Raw genomic sequence first — 23,967 nt, forward strand, 5'->3', positions numbered from 1 at the left:
TTTACCATACAGAAATGGTGACACTACAGAATTTCTTCTGATGAGTATCCTTTGTTGTCATATACAACTGATTGTATCTAATAAGTTGATTGAGATTCTTTGCAATTTTCATTCGAAGTCAATCATATTTGTTTCCATATCGCCTTCACTTTCCTAACTACCCCATGGTTACCTAGGACAAGTTAAATTCTACAACCATACATTCTTGGGCCTTTAGCAATTGGAATCCAAAGCAAGAATCATACCTGGCCTTTGATCTCTAGTTGCTTTCCTTTCAAAGATCCCACCTTTTTACTATCTACACCATTTTCTAAATCATTTCATTTGCTTCCTATATTAGTATCTGCCTCTGTGTTAGCCCATATTTTTGATGAGCTAAAAATATGCTCTAAATACGAATTTTGTTAGATACTGTTTGAATCGAAAAGACAAGAAGGTAGGCTTCGAGCCATTGGGCAAGTCGAGCGGGCGTATGGTCGAATCGAAGGCAATGCAGCAAGATTTCTGGACTTAGCGTAATTTTTGATAAAACTTCACAAAATCAGTTCGACTTCGAGCAATATGGATAACCGTTCTAAGGAGCAGTTATGTGCATGCCAGGTGTACGTAGCAGGACACTTGGCGTTAGGATAATGTTCGATCGTTAGGGCAGTTTATTTTTAAATGTCTATATATAGCAGTTGTTAGTCAGATTTCGAGGTCGCAAATCATTTATACAAATCCTTATATACTCAAAGTACCCAGCGCAGAGAGAAACGAGTACGCAAGGAGAATGTATGTTTGTGAACCATTTTAAGTTTCTGTAAACTTTACATTTCGAATGCAATGCAATTTACGTTTCACTTTATAATTCCTGTCTTTTAAATGGTTCATTCGATCGAATGAACTCGTTGAGCCTTTTAATTCTGCAATTTATCTTCCCTTGTCAAGTTACTTTCAGCATTTCGATTCTGTCAAAGAATTTTCCTTTCTGCAAATTTCGAACCAGTGAGTGTTTGTTGCAATGATGAACATTCAAAAGCTTTACATTTAAACGCAAAATACACAAATGACATGCTCATGAGATTCACTAGTTGATCTCGCAAGCAATTAACTTAGACTAGCGGTTGTTTACCAAATTCCAGTGTAAACAAATTGGCACGCCCGGTGGGACTAGTCAATTGTGCGTTTTGGCTTTAAATTATTATTAAAGTTTTATTGAGTGCAGTTGGTTTATTGCATTCTTAATTGTTTTGATCTTGTATGCATTTAAGAAGTGGGAAATCTGTTCCACACTTAACAGAATTCAAAAGTCGTACAAGGATGGCTAGACCACCCCCAAGTAATCGAAACAATGACCTTCCAAATATGGAGGGGCAACCAACGCAGACATCTGTTAGTAATGCCAATGTAAATTCTGGCGTAGGAGCAATTCCTGACCAAACTATTGGCACGATAAGTTCGACCGCTTCGACGGTTATGAATCAGACAGGGGTAACTTCTCCCATGACCAACATGACGTTGGCAAGTTCGACCACGTCAGCTTCTGTTCTTGCCCCATGGAATAACCCTAGTTTAGGGAATCCCAGTGGAAGTCCCTTTCGACCGCTTCAAAACCCTCTATATGGCATGCCTACATCTTTAATGGCAGGATTGCAAAATTCTCAACCAAATATAGAGAATCTTAATATGTCCTCTCCATCAGGGTCTGTAGCGGGCAATCAAGGTAGGGTAATTCCTCAACATTTAACCAATACATCCGTGTTATCACTCAGACAACAAATGGATGAAAGTAACCATGATATGGTTAACATGTTAACCCAACAAATAGGAACTGTCATTAACCCCTTAATTCAAAATACAAATGACAGTTACCAAATGTTAACAAATCAAATAAGTCGAATTGCTGACTTTTTTGGGGCACCACCCATACAGCAACCACCAATTCGACAGATCCAAATACAGGCGCCTGTCCAAGAGATACAGATGCCTAACAATCCAGGGATGCAAATGGCTCAAGCACCACAACCAGTGGCACGCATAGAGCCACCAGCCCAACAGGTCGAACCAAACCCTGGTATAGTTTTGGTAAATAGAAACCAAAATGCTGATGAAGTAATAGGGAATATTCAACAAAACCGTTTCGATAGGCAGAATAACCTGGCCCAAATGGTCGAAACAATTTTAGTACAGAATGGTTTGAACTTGGGCGTACACAGGCCCAATTTTGTGTCTCCATTATCTGAGTATGTGTTACAAACAGAGTTACCAAGGGGTGTGAAAATCCCTAAGTTTACTAAGTTTGCAGGAGAGACAAATGAGTCCACTGTCGAACACATTGCTAGATATTTGGTCGAGGCAGGGGACTTAGCTAATAATGAAAATTTAAGAATGAAATATTTCCCTAATGCCTTAACTAAAAATGCTTTTACATGGTTTACAACCCTTCCTCCTCATTCCATACATAATTGGAACCAATTGGAAAGGATTTTCCATGAACAATTCTATATGGGACAGTCCAAGATAAGCCTCAAAGAGTTAGCCAGCGTTCGACGTAAGGCACCTGAATCAATTGATGATTATTTGAACAGATTCAGACTCTTAAAGGCAAGGTGTTTCACCCAAGTCCCCGAACATGAATTAGTCGAAATGGCTGCTGGTGGCCTAGACTATTCGATTAGAAAGAAATTAGATACCCAGTATTTAAGGGATATGGCTCAATTGGCTGATAGAGTTCGACAACTCGAACGATTGAAGGCTGAAAAAGCTAGAAATTCTAAGTTCCACAAGAGGGAAAAGGTTGCATATATCGAAACTAATGACAGTGACCAGGAGTTCGATATTATTTATGAAGATATCGAAGACAATGAGGTTGATGTAGCCGAATTAAAACCTGGACCTCCCTATGTTTGTAAATTCCTTAAACCTTCCAATGGAAAAAACCCTGTTGAACCTAAAAATGATAAGTTTGTGTCTAAAACTTATACATTTGATATAACTAAATGTGATGAAATATTTGATTTATTAGTCACAGATGGCCAAATTGTTGTTCCTAAGGGCTTGAAAGTACCCCCAATCGAACAACAGAGGAAAATGGGTTATTGTAAATTTCATAATTTCCTTGGCCATAAAACCTCACGTTGTGTTCTTTTCAGGGATTTGGTTCAAAAGGCTCTCGACGAAGGGAGGCTCAAATTTGGTGAGAAACCAAAGGTTGTTCAGGCAAATGCTGAAACATCCAAAGCTGCTGAAACTCTCTATGCGGAGCCCCAAGAAATAATGATGGTCGAAACAATGGAGTTGTCCCATGTGCAAGTTCAGGACATATCTGAAGAGGATTACAACGAACAAATGAAGGTTGTGTATCCTCAGGCTGAGGAGGATTTAATTGATTTCTTGAACAGATGCAAACTCGAAAACAAGATTGTGATGCTCTGCCCTCGCTGCAGTGCAGTATGTGATAGGGAGGCTACTGAGGGCCTCAAGAAATACCAAGTTGTTAACAAGGGGGCAAAGCAGAACCAACGTTTCGATAAAGGCAAAAGAGTTATGGTGCAGTCGAATACTAATCAGAAGTCTGGTCGAAGGAATACTTTCGCTCCTCCTGGTTCAGTGCCGGTCGAAAAATGGATGCACCAGGGACTCATAAGGTTCAACAAAGGGATCATGGAAGTAGGTGGTTCGAGTGGAACGAAGCAAGTTGGCCCACAAGAGGCTAATAAGTACTCTTATAGGAACAATTACAGAGGGAAGAATCCTATGACGAGGACCCAATGGCGTAGGTTCCAGCGTCAGAAGAAATTGGCCCAACAGAATCTGCAAACGGGCCAATATAAAGAAGTATCTAGGAGGCCAGTAAAAGAGAGGCTCCTGCCTCCAGTGGATGAAGATAAGATGGAGGATGAGGATTTACTGGATTCTGAACCAGATTTTGATGTCATCTGTGTGGTATCTATCTTGCCATCTGAATATGATGTCCAATCTGAAGTTACTGAGATTGAAAGTGAGTTCGATCATTTTGATATGGCTGACCCAAAGCCAGTATGTTACTATGTTATGAACAATGGCTGTGTGGAAGAACAATTAGCTTATTTCGAAAAGCCAGATTTTCAGATGAAGAGTCATCTCAAACCTCTTTTCATCAGGGCAAAAGTTGAGAATGTTGGAATCAACAAAGTGCTCATTGATGGAGGAGCGGCTGTCAACTTAATGCCTCGATCTATGCTCTACAAGATCGGGAAACATGACACTGATCTATCTGCCCACAACATTGTGCTTTCGAATTATGAGGGTAAAACTGGCTATTCTTTGGGAGCCATTCAAGTAGATGTTGCTATAGGCAGTATAGTTCGACCAACTCTATTCCTGGTGATACAGTCCAAAGCTAATTTTAACTTGCTATTAGGAAGGGAATGGATCCATGGAGTGGGGGATGTGCCATCTACCCTTCACCAGAAACTCATTATTTGGAGGGAGGATGGGATTGTTGAAAATATAGAGGCGGATCAAAGCTTCTATAAGTCGGAGGTCGATAATGTTACTGCACAAACCTTTGACAAAAAGTTGGCTAAAATAGCACCCTGTGGTGATAAGGAGGCTATTGTCGAATCAAGTGACAATGTTATCCACTCTGTCAAACTCCATCCTACCTATGGGTTTATATGGGAGAGGGAGGAAATTGATGCTGTTCCCTCTGAAGATGGAGTCATTCCACCAACTGGGTGGAATATATATGAAGATTAATATGACTGAGGCCACTGCATGGGCCAGAATTACGGCTTATATGGCCGAAAATAGACTAAATACGGCCTTTGAGGCTGAATTTCAACAAAATATGGCAGTTGAAGCCAAGATCGAAGATCATGAAAACAAAGAAACAAAGGATCGAAGACTGGATTGTATTTATGATGATGAGCCGCTGGGTTTTGAGAAAAATCCCATAAGTGAGGCGCCAAAGATGCAGGCTCAAGATCCTTTGGAAGAGGTCGACATTGGAGATGGCTCGATAAAAAGGCCAACCTATATCAGTGCCAATATCACCTCAAGTTTAAAAGAAAAGCTGGTGCCTCTTCTTAGAGAATTTAAAGACTGTTTTGCTTGGGATTACCATGAAATGCCTGGGTTAAGCAGAGAAATGGTCGAAATGAAATTACCTATTAAGGAAGGAAAAAGACCAGTAAAACAACTACCAAGAAGATTCGCACCAGAAATCATGTCCAAGATTAAGGAAGAGATCGAAAGGCTGCTGAGGTGTAAATTTATCAGATCTGCCAGGTATGTCGAATGGTTAGCAAATATAGTCCCTGTCATTAAAAAGAATGGAACTCTTAGAGTATGCATAGATTTTAGGGATTTAAATAATGCTACACCTAAAGATGAATATGTTATGCCAGTAGCGGAAATGTTGGTAGATTCGGCAGCTGGCTTCGAATTTTTAAGTATGTTAGATGGTTATTCTGGTTATAACCAAATTTTTATTGCTGAAAGTGATGTGTCAAAAACAGCGTTTCGATGCCCAGGTGCTTTAGGCACTTATGAATGGGTGGTTATGCCCTTTGGGTTGAAAAATGCTGGGGCCACTTATCAAAGGGCCATGAATTCCATGTTTCATGATTTTATTGACACATTTATGCAAGTTTATATTGATGATATAATCATCAAATCCTCTTCAGAAGATAGCCATTTGGATTACCTTAGGCAATCTTTCGAACGAATGAGGAAACATGGATTAAAAATGAATCCATTAAAATGTGCTTTTTGTGTGCGTGCAGGAGACTTCCTTGGTTTTGTGGTGCATAAAAAAGGCATTGAGATAAATCAAAACAAGACAAAGGCTATTCTTGAGACGAAGCCTCCTTCGACCAAAAAACAGCTTCAGTCTTTGCTAGGAAAAATCAACTTCTTGAGGCGATTCATTTCGAATCTAAGTGGCAAAGCTCAAATTTTTTCGCCATTACTTCGACTCAAGAAAGATGAACCATTCAAATGGAATGAAGAGCATCAAAAGGCTTTCGATGAAATTAAAGAATATTTGATCAAGCCTCCTGTGTTAATGCCTCCTAGTCGAAACAAGACTATGAAGTTGTATATTGCTGCATCTGATAAGACCATTGGTAGCATGTTGGCCCAGGAAGATGATGATGGCGTAGAGCATGCAATTTATTATCTTAGTCGTGTACTAAATGATGCAGAAACTAGATATACTGCCATAGAAAAACTCTGTCTTTGTCTGTATTTCTCTTGTGCAAAACTTAAGCAATATATAAAGCCTGTTGATGTTTATGTGTATTCTCATTATGATATTATTAAGCACATGTTGTCAAAACCTATTCTACACAGTAGAATTGGAAAATGGGCTTTAGCATTAATAGAATATTCTTTAACGTACAAGCCTTTGAAATTTGTTAAGGGTCAAATTGTGGCAGATTTTATTGTAGATCACTCAGTGATCGAGATGCCGCAAGACTATGTCGATACAGAGCCTTGGATTTTGTATTTCGATGGATCGAAACACAAACATGGAACTGGAATTGGAGTTTTAATAATATCCCCCAATAAAGTTCCAACTAAGTTCAAATATAAAATCAAAGGGCTTTGTTCTAATAATGAGGCTGAGTATGAAGCTCTAATTACAGGCCTTGAAATTTTAATTAGCCTGGGGGCAAGAAATGTTAACATAAGGGGTGATTCAGAATTAGTATTGAAGCAATTAACACAAGAATACAAATGTGTTAATGAACACTTAGCAAAATATTTTGTTATGGCGAGTTCTCTTCTGAATCATTTCGATTACATTAACATTGAGCATATACCTCGACAAGAAAACCAAGAAGCAAATGATTTAGCCCAAATAGCTTCAGGGTACAAAATGTCGAAGGAAAAATTAACTCAGTTGATCGAAATAAAAGATAAACTGGTGATACCAGAGCCATTAAGTACTAAACTGCCAATGCCAATACTTGTGGGGGCAATTACACCACAAAATAATGAAGATGAAAGCATGGATGATCTCCAGGGAAAAATTCAAATTTTGGCCATTGACAATATGTTAGATAATGATTGGAGAAAGTCCATTGTTGAATATTTGGAAAATCCAATAGGTAATGTGGCTCGAAAGATCAAATATAGGGCTTTAAATTACGTGATTGTGGGAAATGATTTGTTTAAAAAGACTGCAGAAGGAGTATTGTTAAAATGTCTAAGTGAATCAGAAGCATACTTGGCAGTTTCCCATGTTCACAGTGGGGCCTGTGGATCGCATCAAGCAGGCCATAAAATGAAATGGCTTTTATTTCGACAAGGTTTGTATTGGCCTTCGATGTTAAAAGACTGCATAGAATTTGCTAAAGGTTGTCAAGAATGCCAAAAGCATGCAGGGGTACAGCATGTACCTGCTAGTGAGTTACACTCCATAATCAAACCTTGGCCTTTCAGAGGATGGGCTTTGGACCTAATTGGTGAAATCAAGCCTGCCTCTTCTAAGAACCAGCGTTATATTATAGTTGGTATCGATTACTTTACAAAATGGATCGAAGCAGTCCCTTTGCCAAATGTTGATCAGGAAGCAGTAATTAGTTTCATTCAAAATTATATTATTTATAGGTATGGTATTCCCGAAACAATTACCACTGATCAAGGTTCAGTTTTTACTGGACGAAAAATGCAAGAATTTGCCCAAAAAACTGGCTTTCGATTATTAACCTCAACACCATATTACGCGCAAGCAAATGGTCAGGTCGAAGCAGCCAATAAGATTGTAATTAACTTGATTAAAAAACACATTGCCCAAAAGCCAAGAAATTGGAATAAAACGTTAGATCAAGTTCTATGGGCATGTAGAAATTCTCCTAAGGAATCAACTAATACTACCCCATTTCGACTGACTTATGGGCATGATGTTGTACTTCCGGTCGAAATACATTTGCAATCAGCCAGGGTACAAAAACAAATGGACATTCCAATCGACCATTATTGGAAAATGATGTCAGATGAGTTGGTTGATTTAGATGAGGAGAGATTAAGAGCATTAGAAGTTTTGACTAAACAAAAAGAAAGAGTTGCTAAAGCTTATAATAAGAAAGTAAAGTCAAAAACTTTTAATATTGGAGATTTAGTTTGGAAGGTTATCCTGCCCATAGATAGTAAGGATCGAACCTTGGGCAAATGGTCCCCAAATTGGGAAGGACCGTTCAAAATAATTCAGATCTATTCGAATGGTGCTTATGAGTTAGAGGAGCTAACCCCTCAGAAACGTACTTTGAGCATAAATGGTAAGTATTTGAAAAAATATAAACCAACATTGCTCGAAGTTAAAATAAGCATAGAATGAGAGAGATACTGGAAACATAGAAATGGCGATAACAGTAAATTGCCACAAAAGGGCCTGTGTCAGTATTACATCAAAAGTAGAATCGAAATACAGAATTCGAAATAAAGAAATTATAAGTTCTACTAATGCATGACTAAGTCCTCATATAGTTTCTTCAAGGTGGCCATCTCTTTGCTTAAGACCTGGTCAGCACTCTCCATAACTCTCGCCTCATCTGCCACAGCTTGAGATGCGCTAAAGGCCTTCAGGCCTTCCCTCCCTTTTTCAGCAACCTGTTTCTGAATCGAATTAGCGGCCTTCTCTTGGAGTTCCTTGCGTTTCGCCTGCTCTGTTACAATTTTCTGCCTTAGATCATCGACCTGAGACAGCAAATTCGTAATAGTAGCCTCCCAGGAGGAGATGTTATCATCACAGGCTTTGATCTCAGAAGATCCTTCTTTCGCCTCTTTGGTGAGACGTTCGACTTCATGTTGAGCAGCTCGGGCTTTCTCGAGCAGAAGGATATGTGCCTGTTTCTGGGCATCTAGCCTGGCGCCATTTTCGCGTTTTTTCTGCACAGTACTTGCAAATTGATCGATAATGGACTCGATTTGGATAACTTTGCCCAGAATCTCATCAGAAGTAAGGGGGTTGTGCAATTTCTTCAAAAAGTTCAGGTGCCCAAAAGCAGCAGAGGGGTTCTCTTCAATGGATTTAAGTACGTCTTCCCGTGCGTATTCCATTGATAACTTCAGGAGCAGGCAATCTTGGCGTACTGAAGAGTTTATTTCGGCATCAGATGAGGACGAAGCACCAGGATTCTTTTCACTTGAGATGTTGGTTTGACTGGTGTTCAGCAGGAGTCGAAGGGCTGCAGCAGGGTCTTCGTCTTGCATTTGAATGAATGTATCTTCTGCGATCCCTATGCTAGCGGAAAGCTTAGATGTCGAAGACGCCGGGTAAATGTCCGAACCACCAGCTTCAGCCTCTTCTGTGGCCTCTTCATCGAAAAAGTTTTCTTCGGATGAACTTTTCTGACTCGATCCATGAGGACTGCTGGGTCCAATGCCTTGACCTTCACCCTGTTCCTCAACATTCACTGCATCCGTCTCAGGAGCGGGAGATGTTCGAGCATGCGAGGGTATTTCTTCTACAGAAACATTTTGTTGTACCTGATTCGAATTATCATGGAAAAAGGTTAACAAATAGTTTCGTATAAGCTATGATTTAAAAACACATTAAGAGGATGATACCTCGACGGCAGGTTGTTCTTGTGGTAAGTTCGGTTGATCGACAGGGTTACCCATCTCAGCAATAGAAGGAGTAGCCTCTACTTCAGTGCCGTCAATATCGGTCGAAGGTGGTTGGACGTCAACAGGTTGGTTGTCACCTTGCTCTTTTGAAGGCTTGGTCTTTTTCTTTTTCTTTTTGATTGGCTCACCACCCTCAACAGCCACAGAAGGTTCAGGCTCGACCTGTTTCACTTTCTTTTTCTTCTTAGGCATTTGAGCCTGGGAATTCCCTGCCTCTGTTTGTTCGGTAGACTTGGTCGAAGTCGAAGGAAATTTTCTTTTTCTTATGAGTGGTCTTTCCTCCTCTTCCTACATTACGAGGGTAAAAGAATTGTCAGAATATAGACTTGAAAGAGAATTACACTATTGACATTAGGAATAAAAACTTGCATCTTTCTCTTCGTCTAATTCGACGACCGCATGCTTCGAGCGTTTTGAAGTAGTGGTAGTTTCAGTGCTATCATCTTTCTTTTGACTCTGAAAAATAAAGAAATATGAGGCAAGACGTTAAGAGTAAAAGATAAGTTCAGAAGAGTTACCTTCTCTTCTTGTTTCCTTTCTTGGATCTTCACCCCAGTGGGTTTCTTGGGTCTCACATCAGCTCGAGACGTTTCAGCGCTTTTCTTCGTCATGATTGTTTTGCCTGAAAGTAAGAATATTAGAAAAGGCAAGAATACATATCAATTTAGAAAGTCAAAAGTAATTTAATACCTCGAGCTTGAAGGTTTGAGCGGATATTCTCGACCGTTGGTTGTGTAAAACCACTCTCAAGTCTGGAGATCATGATAGTAGTGTCTCCAACTGAACGGGTCGAATAATATTTCTCCCACCAGGTAACAAACCCCATGGTGCAGAAGTGGGAATGGTTGAACTCAAAAGGATGCAGGTTATAGTTTTCATCTAGAGAAATCTTCAAAAACTTCTTGAAAGTTTTTTCTGAAAGATTGGCTCCTCTTATAACATCTCGAGGATCTTCGAACAAGCTTTTAGGACGGATTTGCGAGAGGCCAAATTGTCTTGAAACCAAATTAGGCTGGTATCCAACCAAGCCTAAATAGTTCGATTGAACACCTGTACGACAAGACAGGATCTGTGGATTCAAGTAAAATGACCATATTTCGTTCACTTCTTCTTCATTGTCCGGATCGACAGCAGGAAAATAGTCAGTGAACCAGGCCGGGCCAACCTCTCGACTAATGAATGGAGCATGTTGGGGAAGAAACTTGTCAAAGCTCAGAAAAATCCTCATGTACTTTAGGAACAGCTTTTGTGGGTTTTGATCTAAGGTCTTGGGTGTTAATCGAAGTGCTCTCTGGCCTTCGATCGAGCGATTCGCAACTTCTTCAGCATAATCTTGTGGGATTATTAATCCCATTTCTTGTTCGAAAGTGGCATTAAGCCACAATTGGAGAAGCCACATAGGCCCGGACACTAAGAAGGAAGACCCATCCTTCGATTTCTTCAGATCATCGCATGCCTCACCAAGCGATTCGTATAGCACTGCTAACAAGAGGCGTCCAAATCCAAAGTTCTGACCTTCATGAATTTGTAATGCCATTGGAATAAACCTTTTGGCTACTTGCAAGGATTTTGTGCAAAAGACGTAGTGAGATAGCCACAGGGTCAAGAAGGCTACATGCTCTTCATCAGAGACTTCCTCTTCGACCGGTCCTTTGTGTTCAGCTATATATTTGGAAAAGGTGTTCTCCTTATATACTAGCTTGATATTATCACTAGATTTAGTGGGATCATAAGTTTCTCCGCTAGGCCTAAGGCCTGTGAGGGCGGCTACGTCTAAGAGAGTGGGGGTCATCATACCACATTTAAACTGAAAGGTGTTGGTGGAAGACTCGAAAAAGTGCATAGCTGCTATCAGCATTTCTGGTCGATATTCAGGACCAGATCGAGAGAATTGTATCAAATCAAAAATTCCATATGTCTTCCAGAAATCTTCATATGCTTGTTCGACTCTATCAAGCCAAGGTAGGTAATCCCTATGGGCTATTGACGGGGCGGATCGAAAGAGTTTGTTGGGTTTGCTTAAACAACTAAAGTTGTAGGGCTCACTATCAAAAATCCTAGGTTCGCAAGTTGGGTAGCAGGGAAATACCTTGTTCATTGCACTCGAAAGTGATTCTTGGTCTGGCAGGGGTCCACCGAAAGCGTAAACTGTTCTTTCCACTGCGAAAGGGATCATCACCTCCGATTCCCAGGTTTCTGTGTGTTCGGCGTCACCATGTGGTTCTGGAACCACCTTTTCTCCATCAGTCCTGACTGTAAAACGATGCCATTTCCCAGCAAACGGAACTGTTTGTCCTTGCGACATTGTAAGAAATTTGAATTGGGATGATTTTCTCGCGAAGGGTTTGGTAGTTGTTGGAATCAGTGAGTGAGAGCTTGGGTTCACGAAGAACAGTGGCAAAGTTCGGAAATGCGGTGAGGTTGATGATAAAAGGAATAACGAGTATCTGGAAATAAGAAAGCTTCGCCGGAGATAATGGATGCAAAGAAGAAAAAGGGTTTCAGAAGAAGGAGAAAGGTTTCGGAAGCAGAGAAGCTGAGGGGTTTTCTGGAGTTTCTGGCGCTATTTATGGGGTTTCATTTTAAAAAAGGGAAAAAACAATATAATAAGAATCAAGGGTCAGAAATCAATCACATCAGATTTCCCTTTTAGCTCCCCAGCATGACACGCGTCCCACTCTGCCTAGAAAGGTGGAATTAATGATGGGTAGTGGGAAATCGAGGCGACGGTTATCAGTGAACGTGCGATCATGACGCCGTTTCAGGAAAACTGGTAGAAGAAGAGAAAAAATGTCAACTTCTCATCTTCCTTCGATCTCGAATCGAAGCAGACATTTTTTGGGGGCAATTTGTTAGCCCATATTTTTGATGAGCTAAAAATATGCTCTAAATACGAATTTTGTTAGATACTGTTTGAATCGAAAAGACAAGAAGGTAGGCTTCGAGCCATTGGGCAAGTCGAGCGGGCGTATGGTCGAATCGAAGGCAATGCAGCAAGATTTCTGGACTTAGCGTAATTTTTGATAAAACTTCACAAAATCAGTTCGACTTCGAGCAATATGGATAACCGTTCTAAGGAGCAGTTATGTGCATGCCAGGTGTACGTAGCAGGACACTTGGCGTTAGGATAATGTTCGACCGTTAGGGCAGTTTATTTTTAAATGTCTATATATAGCAGTTGTTAGTCAGATTTCGAGGTCGCAAATCATTTATACAAATCCTTATATACTCAAAGTACCCAGCGCAGAGAGAAACGAGTACGCAAGGAGAATGTATGTTTGTGAACCATTTTAAGTTTCTGTAAACTTTACATTTCGAATGCAATGCAATTTACGTTTCACTTTATAATTCCTGTCTTTTAAATGGTTCATTCGATCGAATGAACTCGTTGAGCCTTTTAATTCTGCAATTTATCTTCCCTTGTCAAGTTACTTTCAGCATTTCGATTCTGTCAAAGAATTTTCCTTTCTGCAAATTTCGAACCAGTGAGTGTTTGTTGCAATGATGAACATTCAAAAGCTTTACATTTAAATGCAAAATACACAAATGACATGCTCCTGAGATTCACTAGTTGATCTCGCAAGCAATTAACTTAGACTAGCGGTTGTTTACCAAATTCCAGTGTAAACACTCTGTCACTCTTGAGTTTGGATTAAGAACACCTTGCATGTACCTGGATGCAACACCAACTTTTTCCTCTTTAATAACGATCTTCTGCCTTGAACTTGGATTCTCTTTGGCTTCTGTTAAATCCATGGACTTTGAACCATTAACTCCAACATTATCTGATTGCTCTAGCATCTGCATTAGATCCTTAGGATTGCCTTCAAAAGGGTGCCGTCCGGGGACTGGTCTAACTCCAACCAGAATTGGAACAAGTGTACCAGACTCGATTCTATCCACATAAAAGAATTGCCCAAGCTGCAGCTTATTATTCAAGATGAACTCGTTGTCTTCCTTGGAGAGTGAGACATAGGTTGAATGAGAAGAGTTAGAGACTTTTATGAAGAAACCTTGGTTAGGCCATAATTCAAATCCAGATAATGCGAGCACGATGCTGATCACTTGCAAAAGGACTGAGCGATATTCCCCATGAACTTTCACATTAGAGTTCATACTTTGGAGAAGCTTCAGTAGAACTCCTTGTACCAGGGATGCCATTCTTCTTCCCCTTTCTTCCAATTATATTCCAAATTGTAACTGTGATGCATTGTAGTTTTTAAATGTTAGTAAAAATGCATGCCTGAAATATTAAAAGACAATGCAGATAAAAGAAAAATTGTGTCAGTAGATACTTCTGTGCCATAAATTGACTCGACTTATTTTATTTTATCTTATCATGAGATCTTCAATGTATAAAAATTTGGTAGGAAGATTTCTTGATTTTCTTCTCTGGTACAACATTAAAAGTAAGTAGAAAAACAGTTGTCTATACAGACAAAGTGAAAAATCAAGTTACCAGAGAGGAAGAGCATAAAGGATCAAGAGAAGTGAAGAAGAGAAAAGTGGAAGAGGCCCTTTTTCTTGATTCTGTACAGAGATGACAAAACTACTTGGCTTCCAAAACAGAATAGATTGACTGCATCATTGCTTCTGCACAGTGACGAACCTACATTGGATTGAGGGTATGCACTTGCACCCCCTCATTTTTTAAAATTCACTAAATTTGTAAATAAAATCTTATATTTTTATATTTTATTTTATTTATATTTATATAATTGAACCCACTGATTTTAATTTTTTATAATTTGTACCCACTGACTCAGGGTCTTGGATCCGTCACTGCTTCTGCAATGGCATAACCGAGAACATCTAATGCTTTGCATGCGAGGCACGTAACCATCAAATTCCCTTGGCTTTCAAGCCAGGGACCATCATATACTTACGCGTGAGAAATGTAGAACACATTCTGTGAGACGCGAAATGACAAATCAGCCCCTTTTATAGAGAAATTATGCCTTACCCTGTTAGCAATTTAGTGGAAATTATGGTCTTTATGCTGGTGGGGCTCCATCTGGTCGCGTTTCATTTTTAAGTTAGAGGCAATGAAAACATTAAGAAAGGTGAGGATATTCCCATATCAATTTCTTGTGTGGTGCATGTCACTATATTTGCACAGGGCACCAAAGAAAACGAAGTAGATTGAGAAATCTGCAATCCTACTAACACTATAAACAATCATAGTCATTCATTCTTTTACCATAACGGAGTCCTGCCATAGTAATTTCCATGAAGATGTACATCATAAAGAAAAATTCAGCTCATCTAGAGTGAGGGACAAAAATGTACTCTCCTACATAAATTTCAGTCTATCAACAATCACAAATACAACGCACAAGAGACAGAAGGTGGCACAGCCATCAACAATCAACAATTAAGACATTTGCTAGGCATGGCCAGCCCGGAGGCTAGGAGTAGGAGATTCCCGAAATCACAGTTTTGCTACAGTCGTCAGATTATGGATTTCTTAGAATAAAATTCCTGCCCCCTTCTTGGTATCTTGGAGCAGCTCCACCTGCCTTCACGTCATGAACAATAAAATACGATGTTATCTATGAGTAGTGGACGACTAGTTTCATAACAAACAAAGCCACTTCTGCCTACAAGTCAGTATATGTAATGTCTATTGCAGATAAATTATACAAACTCTTAGAAAACACTTCATTAGGGAAGCACTTACCATGCATTTCTGCATACCTCAAACACATGCTTCCATGCCTTGTATCCTCATTTTTAATTGTAAAGGGACTTGGGCAACATATATGATTAATCTATTAACTCTATCAAAGCATAATTTGCAATTGCAGACCTAGGTGGTAGCTCTGAAACACAACGAGTAAATCTTCAAATCATCACATGTCACATGACGTCTGAGTTTCCAACTGATTTCACCATTTATTCAATCTTCAAATCATCACATGTAATTCTTTGTACATGGAGTATAGAAGCTTGAGATTTGAATCCCAGAACCTCACACTTCACATTGCCTTTTCCACTTTAATTTATGTAACATGTATGGCATGAATTTCATAGTACGAAGTGAAGATTGTTGTATATACGTAACCCCTAAACAGAAATTCTGGTAGCAAGAATCTAATTCAGATGTATTGTCTGTCTTCCCAAAATTCATTTCATTTCAGTGGAAACTATATTCAAATTATTATATAACCACATCCACAAATTGACTACATATTAACTAACAAACATATTAACACGACATATACATCATACAGAACTATATTCAAATTATTATATAACCACATCCACAAATTTACTACATATTAACTAACAAACATATTAACAACTAATACAAATACATTCTAAGTTTATAACTGCATTATTTACTTAAACTAAACTTAACACTATAATAAACAACTAATAAAGAAATTTTATACAACAACAAAATACAATTATGTTACCTAAATCATTTAATATTATACCAAAATCATTATACCTAATTAAACCAATTATCCACAATTGAAAAACAGATATTATAAATGATAATATTCACACACACACACACACACACACACACACACACACACACACACACACACACATATATATATATATATATATATATATATATATATATAAATTTTAAAACAGAATTAAAAAAATTTGTTAATAAGGGTAACTTCCTGAAGTTACTAAGCTCAATTCCAGAAGAAGTTGTTCTAGAAGCACTTCTTCCAGAATTGAGCTTAGTAACTTCCGGAAGTACTTCTTCCGGAAGTTACCAAGCTCAATTCTGGAAGAAGTTGTTCCGGAAGACACTTCCAGAAGCACTTCTTCCGGAATTGAGCTTAGTAACTTCCGGAAATCCAACATTCTCATTCCGGAACTACTTCCTCCTGTGGTTAAAATTTCTTTCGGGAATAGCTTTTTACTATTTATCTTCTCTAAAAACTACCCAGAAAATGCAAAAAATACCGATAAATGTGTACCTCCGACGAAATAGGAAGAGCAACGATTAACACAACTTCAAATACGGAACAACTGCTTCACGGGACCACCAAATCTTCAAATACGGAACAACTACTTCACGAGACCACCAAATCTTCAAAGCTTTTTACGGAAGGAGAGCAATAGCAAGAACACATGGATGCAGGTGAAATGGAAGGGTGTAAAACGAAAAACCAGCGCAGTAAATTTAAAGAAAATTACACAGGGGCAAAATCGTCATTACATATGCATTAAATATTATTTTATTTTTAGTTATTATTATAAAATGAAATTTATTTTTACTTGACGTTGTTATAAAATTATAATTATTTTTTATATATATATTAAGTTTTGTAATACAAATTAAATGTTATCATAATAAATATTTTATATTTTTTATAAAATATACGAATTAATTAATTTTTATTATTTAAATTATACTAAATTGTCACACAAATTATTATTTACATTTACATGCGCGCAAAAAAGGAATTACAAATATTAGTCATAATTATGTTCACTACTAATTTATGTACAATAATATTATTTATTTTATAACATATTTTTTTTATTAAAATTAAATAATTAGAAAACATAGTATTTTTTAAAAAATAAACAAATTTCGGAAGATCCTTTTTCCAGAAGAAGAAGGTTGTCTTCCGGAAGACCCTTCTTCCGGAACACGTTCTTCTGGAACGTATTTTGGAGTTCTTCCGGAATCACACCTTCTTCCGGAATATGGATCTTCCGGAATGGTTCCGGAAGAAGGGTCTTCCGGAAATAGCCTTTGCGGAAGGGCAAAATTGCCCATTCACTGTTTGCTGGGTGCCCCAGCAATATTGCTGGGTGCACGTAGCAACTCCCTTCTATTTTTATTCTTAATATTATGATTCTTTCTTGTTTTCTAAGTTTTACACTCTTATGAAACAAAAATAAATCAAATTTGAATAATTTGGTTGCTGAAGTTGTAAATAAAAGACTCAGTTCTTTTCCTGTTATTTCTCTATATCTAATTTTAGTTTTTTATTTTTTAACTGAGAATTTTTATTTTTTATTTTTGAAAATTTGTGATTTTAATCTTCATATTTTTTAATTAAGACTTTTTAAAAAAATCTATAATTTTAGTCTCTTGGGTCAATTTTAGACTTAGTTATGTATTTTTTTAATTCTTTTATTTAATAAATTAAGCTTGCTGGTAATTAAATAATTTAAGAAAAAATATTTGTGAGGTGGATAATAAATAAACACCTGTTCGTCCGGTTTATGAAATGGGTAGATCAACCTATAAGTGAAAGAGTGTGTATCTCAATTAAAAAAATATGTAACTAAAATGGTAAAATTTTTAAAAGTAGAAGATGAAATATCTCAATTAAAAAATAAAACGACTAAAATTACATATTTAAAAAATAAGGGGACGAAAGTTACATTTTAACCCAATAAAACTATATACTTTAATAGTTTTATGTTTAATAATTTATAATTTTAGTAAAGATTATTTTCTTTTTTTCGGCAAAGACGCTTAACGTAATAATTGACCTAGTCACTTCAAAAATAAAGATTAGTTAGTGTTTAGAAATATTCACATATTATAATTCAATTTAAACATTTATTTGTTTAAATATGATATTTATCTTTTTTTTCTAATAAATATTAGATTCGTCATTACCTGATAAAAAAATATTAGTCATGGTTATTTTTGTTTATTGAGAAAGAGATACACACAAGATTTGAACATTACATTCTTTAGATAAACTTCTTAGAAAACACTTCTATAAAAATAACATAAAATGAATTAACTTAGTGAAATTAAATAATATTTTGTAGAAATTGAGATGATTTTAGACATCTCCACAATTTCAAATATGTCATCATCTATTTTTTTTCATAAATGCATATAAACTCAATAAATCTCAACATTTTATTTTTTAACAAAATAAATAAATAGATCAGGAAGTGTGTCCAGTGTCCTCGTATTAAAAATATTATATATAAAAATAAATAAATTATATGCAAGAAGATTAATGCCTCCAAATTTGATATGGAGGTGTGTCTAGTGTCCTCATATTAAAACAATGAATTATAAAATAGATAGAGATAAGACATCATTTTCTTAGAGAACATGTTTTAAAAGTTGATTGCTGCATTGAGTTCATTAATAGTGAGCATCAACTAGTAGACATATTCACTAAACCACTTGCTAGAGATAGGTTCTTCTTTATTATAAATGAACTAGGCATCTTAGATGGATCTAGCATTCAATGATGTTATGTTTAGTGCATGTAATATGTTGCATATTGCAATCTATATCTTGTTTTTCTCTTGAAGTGTCTTAGTTTGTTGATATGTTTGATTAGTCATTTTTTTTTAAAAAAAAATACATGATTACCTTGATTATTTCATTTTTCTCTCAGTTTTAATCGATTACTCTTCGTTTTAATCGAGTATTGTGTGTTTAAGTGTATGATTAGTTTTCAAAACTTCTTGTTTTAATTGATTACGCCTTAATTTAATCAATTACCACTGCTTGGTATGTGTTATCAATTTTGAAAATCTTTCGTTTTAATCAATTACCCCGCGTTTTAATCGATTACCATTTATGTGTTTGTGGTGTTTTGATTAAAACTGTCTGTTTGAATCGATTACCTATCTGTTTTATTGTTTACTTGCTTGTAAGTAAGAGTTTTGTTTGGATTTCGTTCTATTTTAATCAATTACTCAACGTTTTAATTGATTACCATGGCCTCAGGGGGGGGGGGTTATGGCATATTTAATTGTTTACGCTTGCGTTTTAATCGATTGTTTATAGCAGCTTTTAGTTTTGAGTGAAAATGATGGCCAATTTAATCAATTACTATGTCTTTTTAAACGATTACTTGCGTGTCTATTGCTTGTAATCCATTACATTACTTCGTCTTCACCTCATCAACCACCATTATTTCTGTATTTACTTCCGCCACCAACTTCAGCCAACTAGAACGTCCCAACCTCTCTATAAAAGGCAACCTTAACCCATCCACAAATCACACCAACACCTCCTCTACGCACCCCTCTATGAACCCAACCTTCTTATGCTTCCAAACCCTCTATTTCTCTTCTGAAAATGGCAAGCAACCCCTCTAGAGCTTAAAAGAAAGCCAAGTCTTCCAAAGGGAAGCAAGGTGAATGCTATCAAGCTACTCTCAACAAGTTGGATACATGGTTTACCGACGAAAGTAAGAAGAATGACTACAAGATAATTTACGCCGTGAATAATGTGAGAATACCCAAGTATTTGGACTTGGAGTAGTTCTCTTAGCAAGGGTTCAACTTCCCTAATCTACTAGAAGCTTAAGATCTGTCCAAGCTTGTGCAGATGAAAGGAACATTTTATTTGGAGCTAGTGAAAGTCTTCTACATGTGTGCATGCACCAATTTATAAGGTAATATTTTTTCTACAATTAATGGAGTACAAATTGAAAAAAATATTATGGAACTCAACAAACAAAGAGGGGGGATGAATTGGTTTCAAACCAAAAAAGCACTGTTAAAAAAATAGAGTTTACAGAAAAAACTTTATTATGCAGATCGCATCACAAAACAAATATGAATCAAACGCAATCAATACTTAATCAATCCTTCCTTACACATGATCCTTCATTAACTTCCTTTCTTTCAAAATAAAAAAACTTGAATCTTTTTAAACCTTGAATAAAACTTGAATGAGTTGATTAAACCTTAAATGAGAGAAAGATATGAACAAGAAAGAAAAAACACAATCTTTTATGCTGGTTCGCTCTCTATTTCTAGAGAAGCTAATCCAGTTATCTAATCCACAACCTGAATTATATTTCCACTATGCATCAAGAATTCTTACAAGAAATTACAATCATTCTACAATCCTCACCTCGGAAAAAGAGACTAAGGCATCCAACACTAGGACCCTCTGTGAATATTGTGAATGTATGAATACATGATTTTGATGTTGCCAAAGAAGAATCAAACAAGGTTGCTTCAAAGGATAAGCATTGCTTCAAGATTAATACAAGGTTGTTTCAACAAACAAAGCCTTGCTTCAAGATTAACTAAAGATCAAGCCTTGCCTCAGAACAAAGTGTTTCCTAGACATCCAAGGCTATGCTAATCGATTACCAGGGAGTGTAATCGATTACCAGAAGACAATTTTGAAATATAGCTGTTAAAAAGGGTTTTGAATTTGAATTTTGAACCTGTAATCGATTACCAGCTACGAAAATCTTGAAATTCAAATTCAAAAGTCATGACCTTTCAAAATATAACTATGTAATCAATTACCAGAAACCTGTAATCGATTACCAGTGAAAAAATTCAAAAAAAGCTTTTTGAAAAGACACATCTCTTCAAACCATTTTAAAAAGGCACGAGAGGCCTATATATATGTGTCTGATTTCAAAAAGAAAGAGAGAGATATTCCAAGAGAACTTCATTATCAAATGCTCTCTCAACAACTCTTGGACAAACACTTGCAAATCTATTGAGAGTTCATCCAGGAACTTCAAATTGTATTATCCATTCTAAAGGAGAGAAATCTTTCCATTCTTCTTAGAAAGTCAATTGTAATCAAGAGGCTGGTTATCTCTTGAATTGTGAGTTTCCTGAACACAAGGGAAAAAGATTCCTTGGGTGTTCAAAAGTTGTAAAAAGGATTTTTACAAAGATAGTGGAAAATCTCAAGTGGGTTGCTTGAGGACGGGACGTAGGCACAGGGCGTGGCCGAACCAGTATAAATCGAGTTTGCATTTCTTTCTTCCCTTATCTCATTTATGTTATTGCAATCAATTTTTCCTTGCACGTTTAAAATTACATTGTTAAATTGATTGCTTCTTGCTCTTCTTCTACATTCTAAGCCTATCATTTGAAAAAAGGGGTTAAAAGTTTGTTAGTGGGAATCTTGAAACTTAATTCACCCCTCCCCTCCCCTCTTAAGTTATTGAGGCCACTTGTCCAACAAATATAAGCCTAAGTGAACCTTACTCTTAGCCCAAAATAGAAAACCCTATTCTAGCTTGTTGTAAGTAATTCACACATAAACACGAGACCATGTAAAAACCATACACATGAAAAAACCAAGTAGGAGAGATACAACTTGATCAATCTTTCCACAAAAACCTTGCTGAATTGAGAAGTTAATCTTCCTCTACTCAAAAGACACAACTCCCTTTCAAGAAAAGATCTTTCAAATCAAAAGATTAAGAAGTTGTGAGTTACAATAAAGCTTTTTTCTCTTCTTCTCTCGATCACTAATGACAGTACGAAATCTTGCTCATTCCGAGGCTAAGAAGTAATTTTTGAGATGTACTGAGTATTCTCTAATGATATCATGATGTGTAGATGTGAACAAAAGTTGGTTATTTATAGAGAAAACAGTTATAACTGCCTGTAATCGATTAAATCTATAAGGTATTTGATTAAAGTGTTCATCCAACATCTGGAAAACAACTCAAGAATAATGTAATTGATTAGATGACCTAAGTAATCGATTAAAGTGTTCTTGTTCACCTCTGAATAACTTAAACAAGAGAGAAGTAATCGATTAATCCACCTGATAATCGATTAAAGTAGAGACTCCTGAAAAAATAGTCATTGTCTAAAACAACAGTGTAACCAAATAAAGTACTACCATAATTGACTAAACCGATACAAGACTTAACTCTTTAAGCAACTTGTTGTAATCGATTACGAAAACTATGTAATCAATTAAAATTGAGAGTTTTTGCCTCTGAAGAAATTGTTCCAACTTAGAAAATTTCTTTATTCACACTATGATGATGCACAATGCAAAACAAATATCAAATGTACTAAGATGCAACAATCAAGTTAACAACCAATACAAATGTCACTCAAAAGGAGTTGGGCATATAAAAGCCAAAACTTCTTCTAAAACTTCTTCAAGCTTTTCCTTGAGCTTCAAGGTTTAACCTTAGGTTGTTCCATGTTGTTGCTTCCCTTATCTCTAACAGAACTGGTGATCGACGCTGATGTATGGATGGAAGTAGCTGGACTGGACATGGGTGGAATCCGTAAATTCGAAGAAACTATTGATGGGTACAACAAGATGTAGACCTATAGGGGAATGCTTCTCGACCCAGTGAGGAATTTGAGGAAGCGCCTAGGTGTAGGTGGTCTGACATCAGAAGACAAAATGCTCATGTACCTCATTACTTACATTCTCACTCCAAGAGGTCAAGTAATCACGCTCAGGTAATTGACGATGATCTGTAGATTGTGTATGGTCTTAAATCTGGTATCAAGATGAATTGGGTACTTTTGATTGAAGACATTATGTTAAAGAGTCATCGGTTGGTGGACTATGAATTTCCGTATGTTGTGCTTGCCTAAAGATTCATTAACTATTTCAATGTCAATGTATCTAATAAGATAGTGGATTTTACCAAAGCATCTAGTGAGATCACCGAAAGGCATCTCAAGAATCTTGGGATGAGGCTTGTTGAACATGAGTGGATTATGGTTGGAGAGCCACCATCAGCAAGAAACATGGATCAGATGGATGAAGAAGCTAAAGCTGAAGCTCCGCAAGAGCTTGCACATCAATGGAGTCCTTTTAAGTAACTTATGATTCAGAAGATGGATGCTATGTTTCACCTCAATCAAGAGCACTTAGTTGACATTCATAGTACATTATAAAACACCACAACTCGGGTGCCAAACATAGAAACTAGGCTGACCCTTAGTAACCTCCTTAATTCCGATGAGAATGAAGCTTAGTCATGTTTTAGTGCTTGTTTCTGTTGTTTGATGGTTTGTTCTACCTATGTTATGTTTGCTTCTATTTTTCTTTCTTTTTATTAAGAAGTTATAATATTGTTTATTAATTTAAGGATTAAAGTTATAACGGTTTTATATTTTATGAAATGCTATGGCTTTTTCCCTTCAAATTTCTTTTGTTTGTTTTGATTTTGGGTATAGTTCTAACTTTTTGACCTTGTTAATGCTAAAAGGGGGAGAACTAGCATTATCATAGCATATTGCGTACTACATTGTGCAAAAGGGGGAGAATATACATTAGCATTACATCATACATACATACATACATACATATATATATATATATATATATATATATATATATATATATATACACCTCATGATGATGAAGATATACAATGATACTTCTCTTAGTGTTAAGATATTTTCAGGACTGACTAAGAAAAGCAAGTCTCTACTCTCAAGACTCAAACCCTCCAAATGCACTCAATGGCAAGTTCAAGTTTGGCATCATCAAAGCCAAAAAGGAAGAAATTGTTAGAGATAGGAGGAGCAACATAAAGACTTAGCCTTGAAGCTTGAAGAAGAGCTTGAAGAAGTTTTGTCTTTTACATGCCCAACTCTCTTGAGTGTCATTTGTATTGATTGTTGTGTGTTGTGTTGCATCTTAGTCTCTATAAT

The 23,967-nt window shown here is 36.8% G+C and overlaps 2 protein-coding genes across 2 annotated transcripts; both read right to left on the reverse strand.

Moving 5' to 3' along the window:
• Positions 1 to 8,430: 8,430 nt before the first annotated feature.
• On the reverse strand, positions 8,431 to 9,792 carry LOC114401881. Its single transcript, XM_028364459.1, has 2 exons — positions 9,541 to 9,792; positions 8,431 to 9,459 (listed from the first exon to the last, which is right to left on the reverse strand). Exons 1-2 carry the CDS (start codon positions 9,790 to 9,792, stop codon positions 8,431 to 8,433), a joined length of 1,281 nt encoding a protein of 426 aa, XP_028220260.1.
• Positions 9,793 to 9,966: 174 nt separating this feature from the next.
• LOC114401882 lies at positions 9,967 to 11,905 on the reverse strand. Its single transcript, XM_028364461.1, has 2 exons — positions 10,291 to 11,905; positions 9,967 to 10,222 (listed from the first exon to the last, which is right to left on the reverse strand). Exons 1-2 carry the CDS (start codon positions 11,903 to 11,905, stop codon positions 9,984 to 9,986), a joined length of 1,854 nt encoding a protein of 617 aa, XP_028220262.1. The 3' UTR covers positions 9,967 to 9,983.
• Positions 11,906 to 23,967: the final 12,062 nt, after the last annotated feature.

The sequence above is a fragment of the Glycine soja genome, chromosome 20 (genome assembly GCF_004193775.1).
Source record: "Glycine soja cultivar W05 chromosome 20, ASM419377v2, whole genome shotgun sequence".
Classification (NCBI taxonomy): Eukaryota; Viridiplantae; Streptophyta; class Magnoliopsida; order Fabales; family Fabaceae; genus Glycine; species Glycine soja.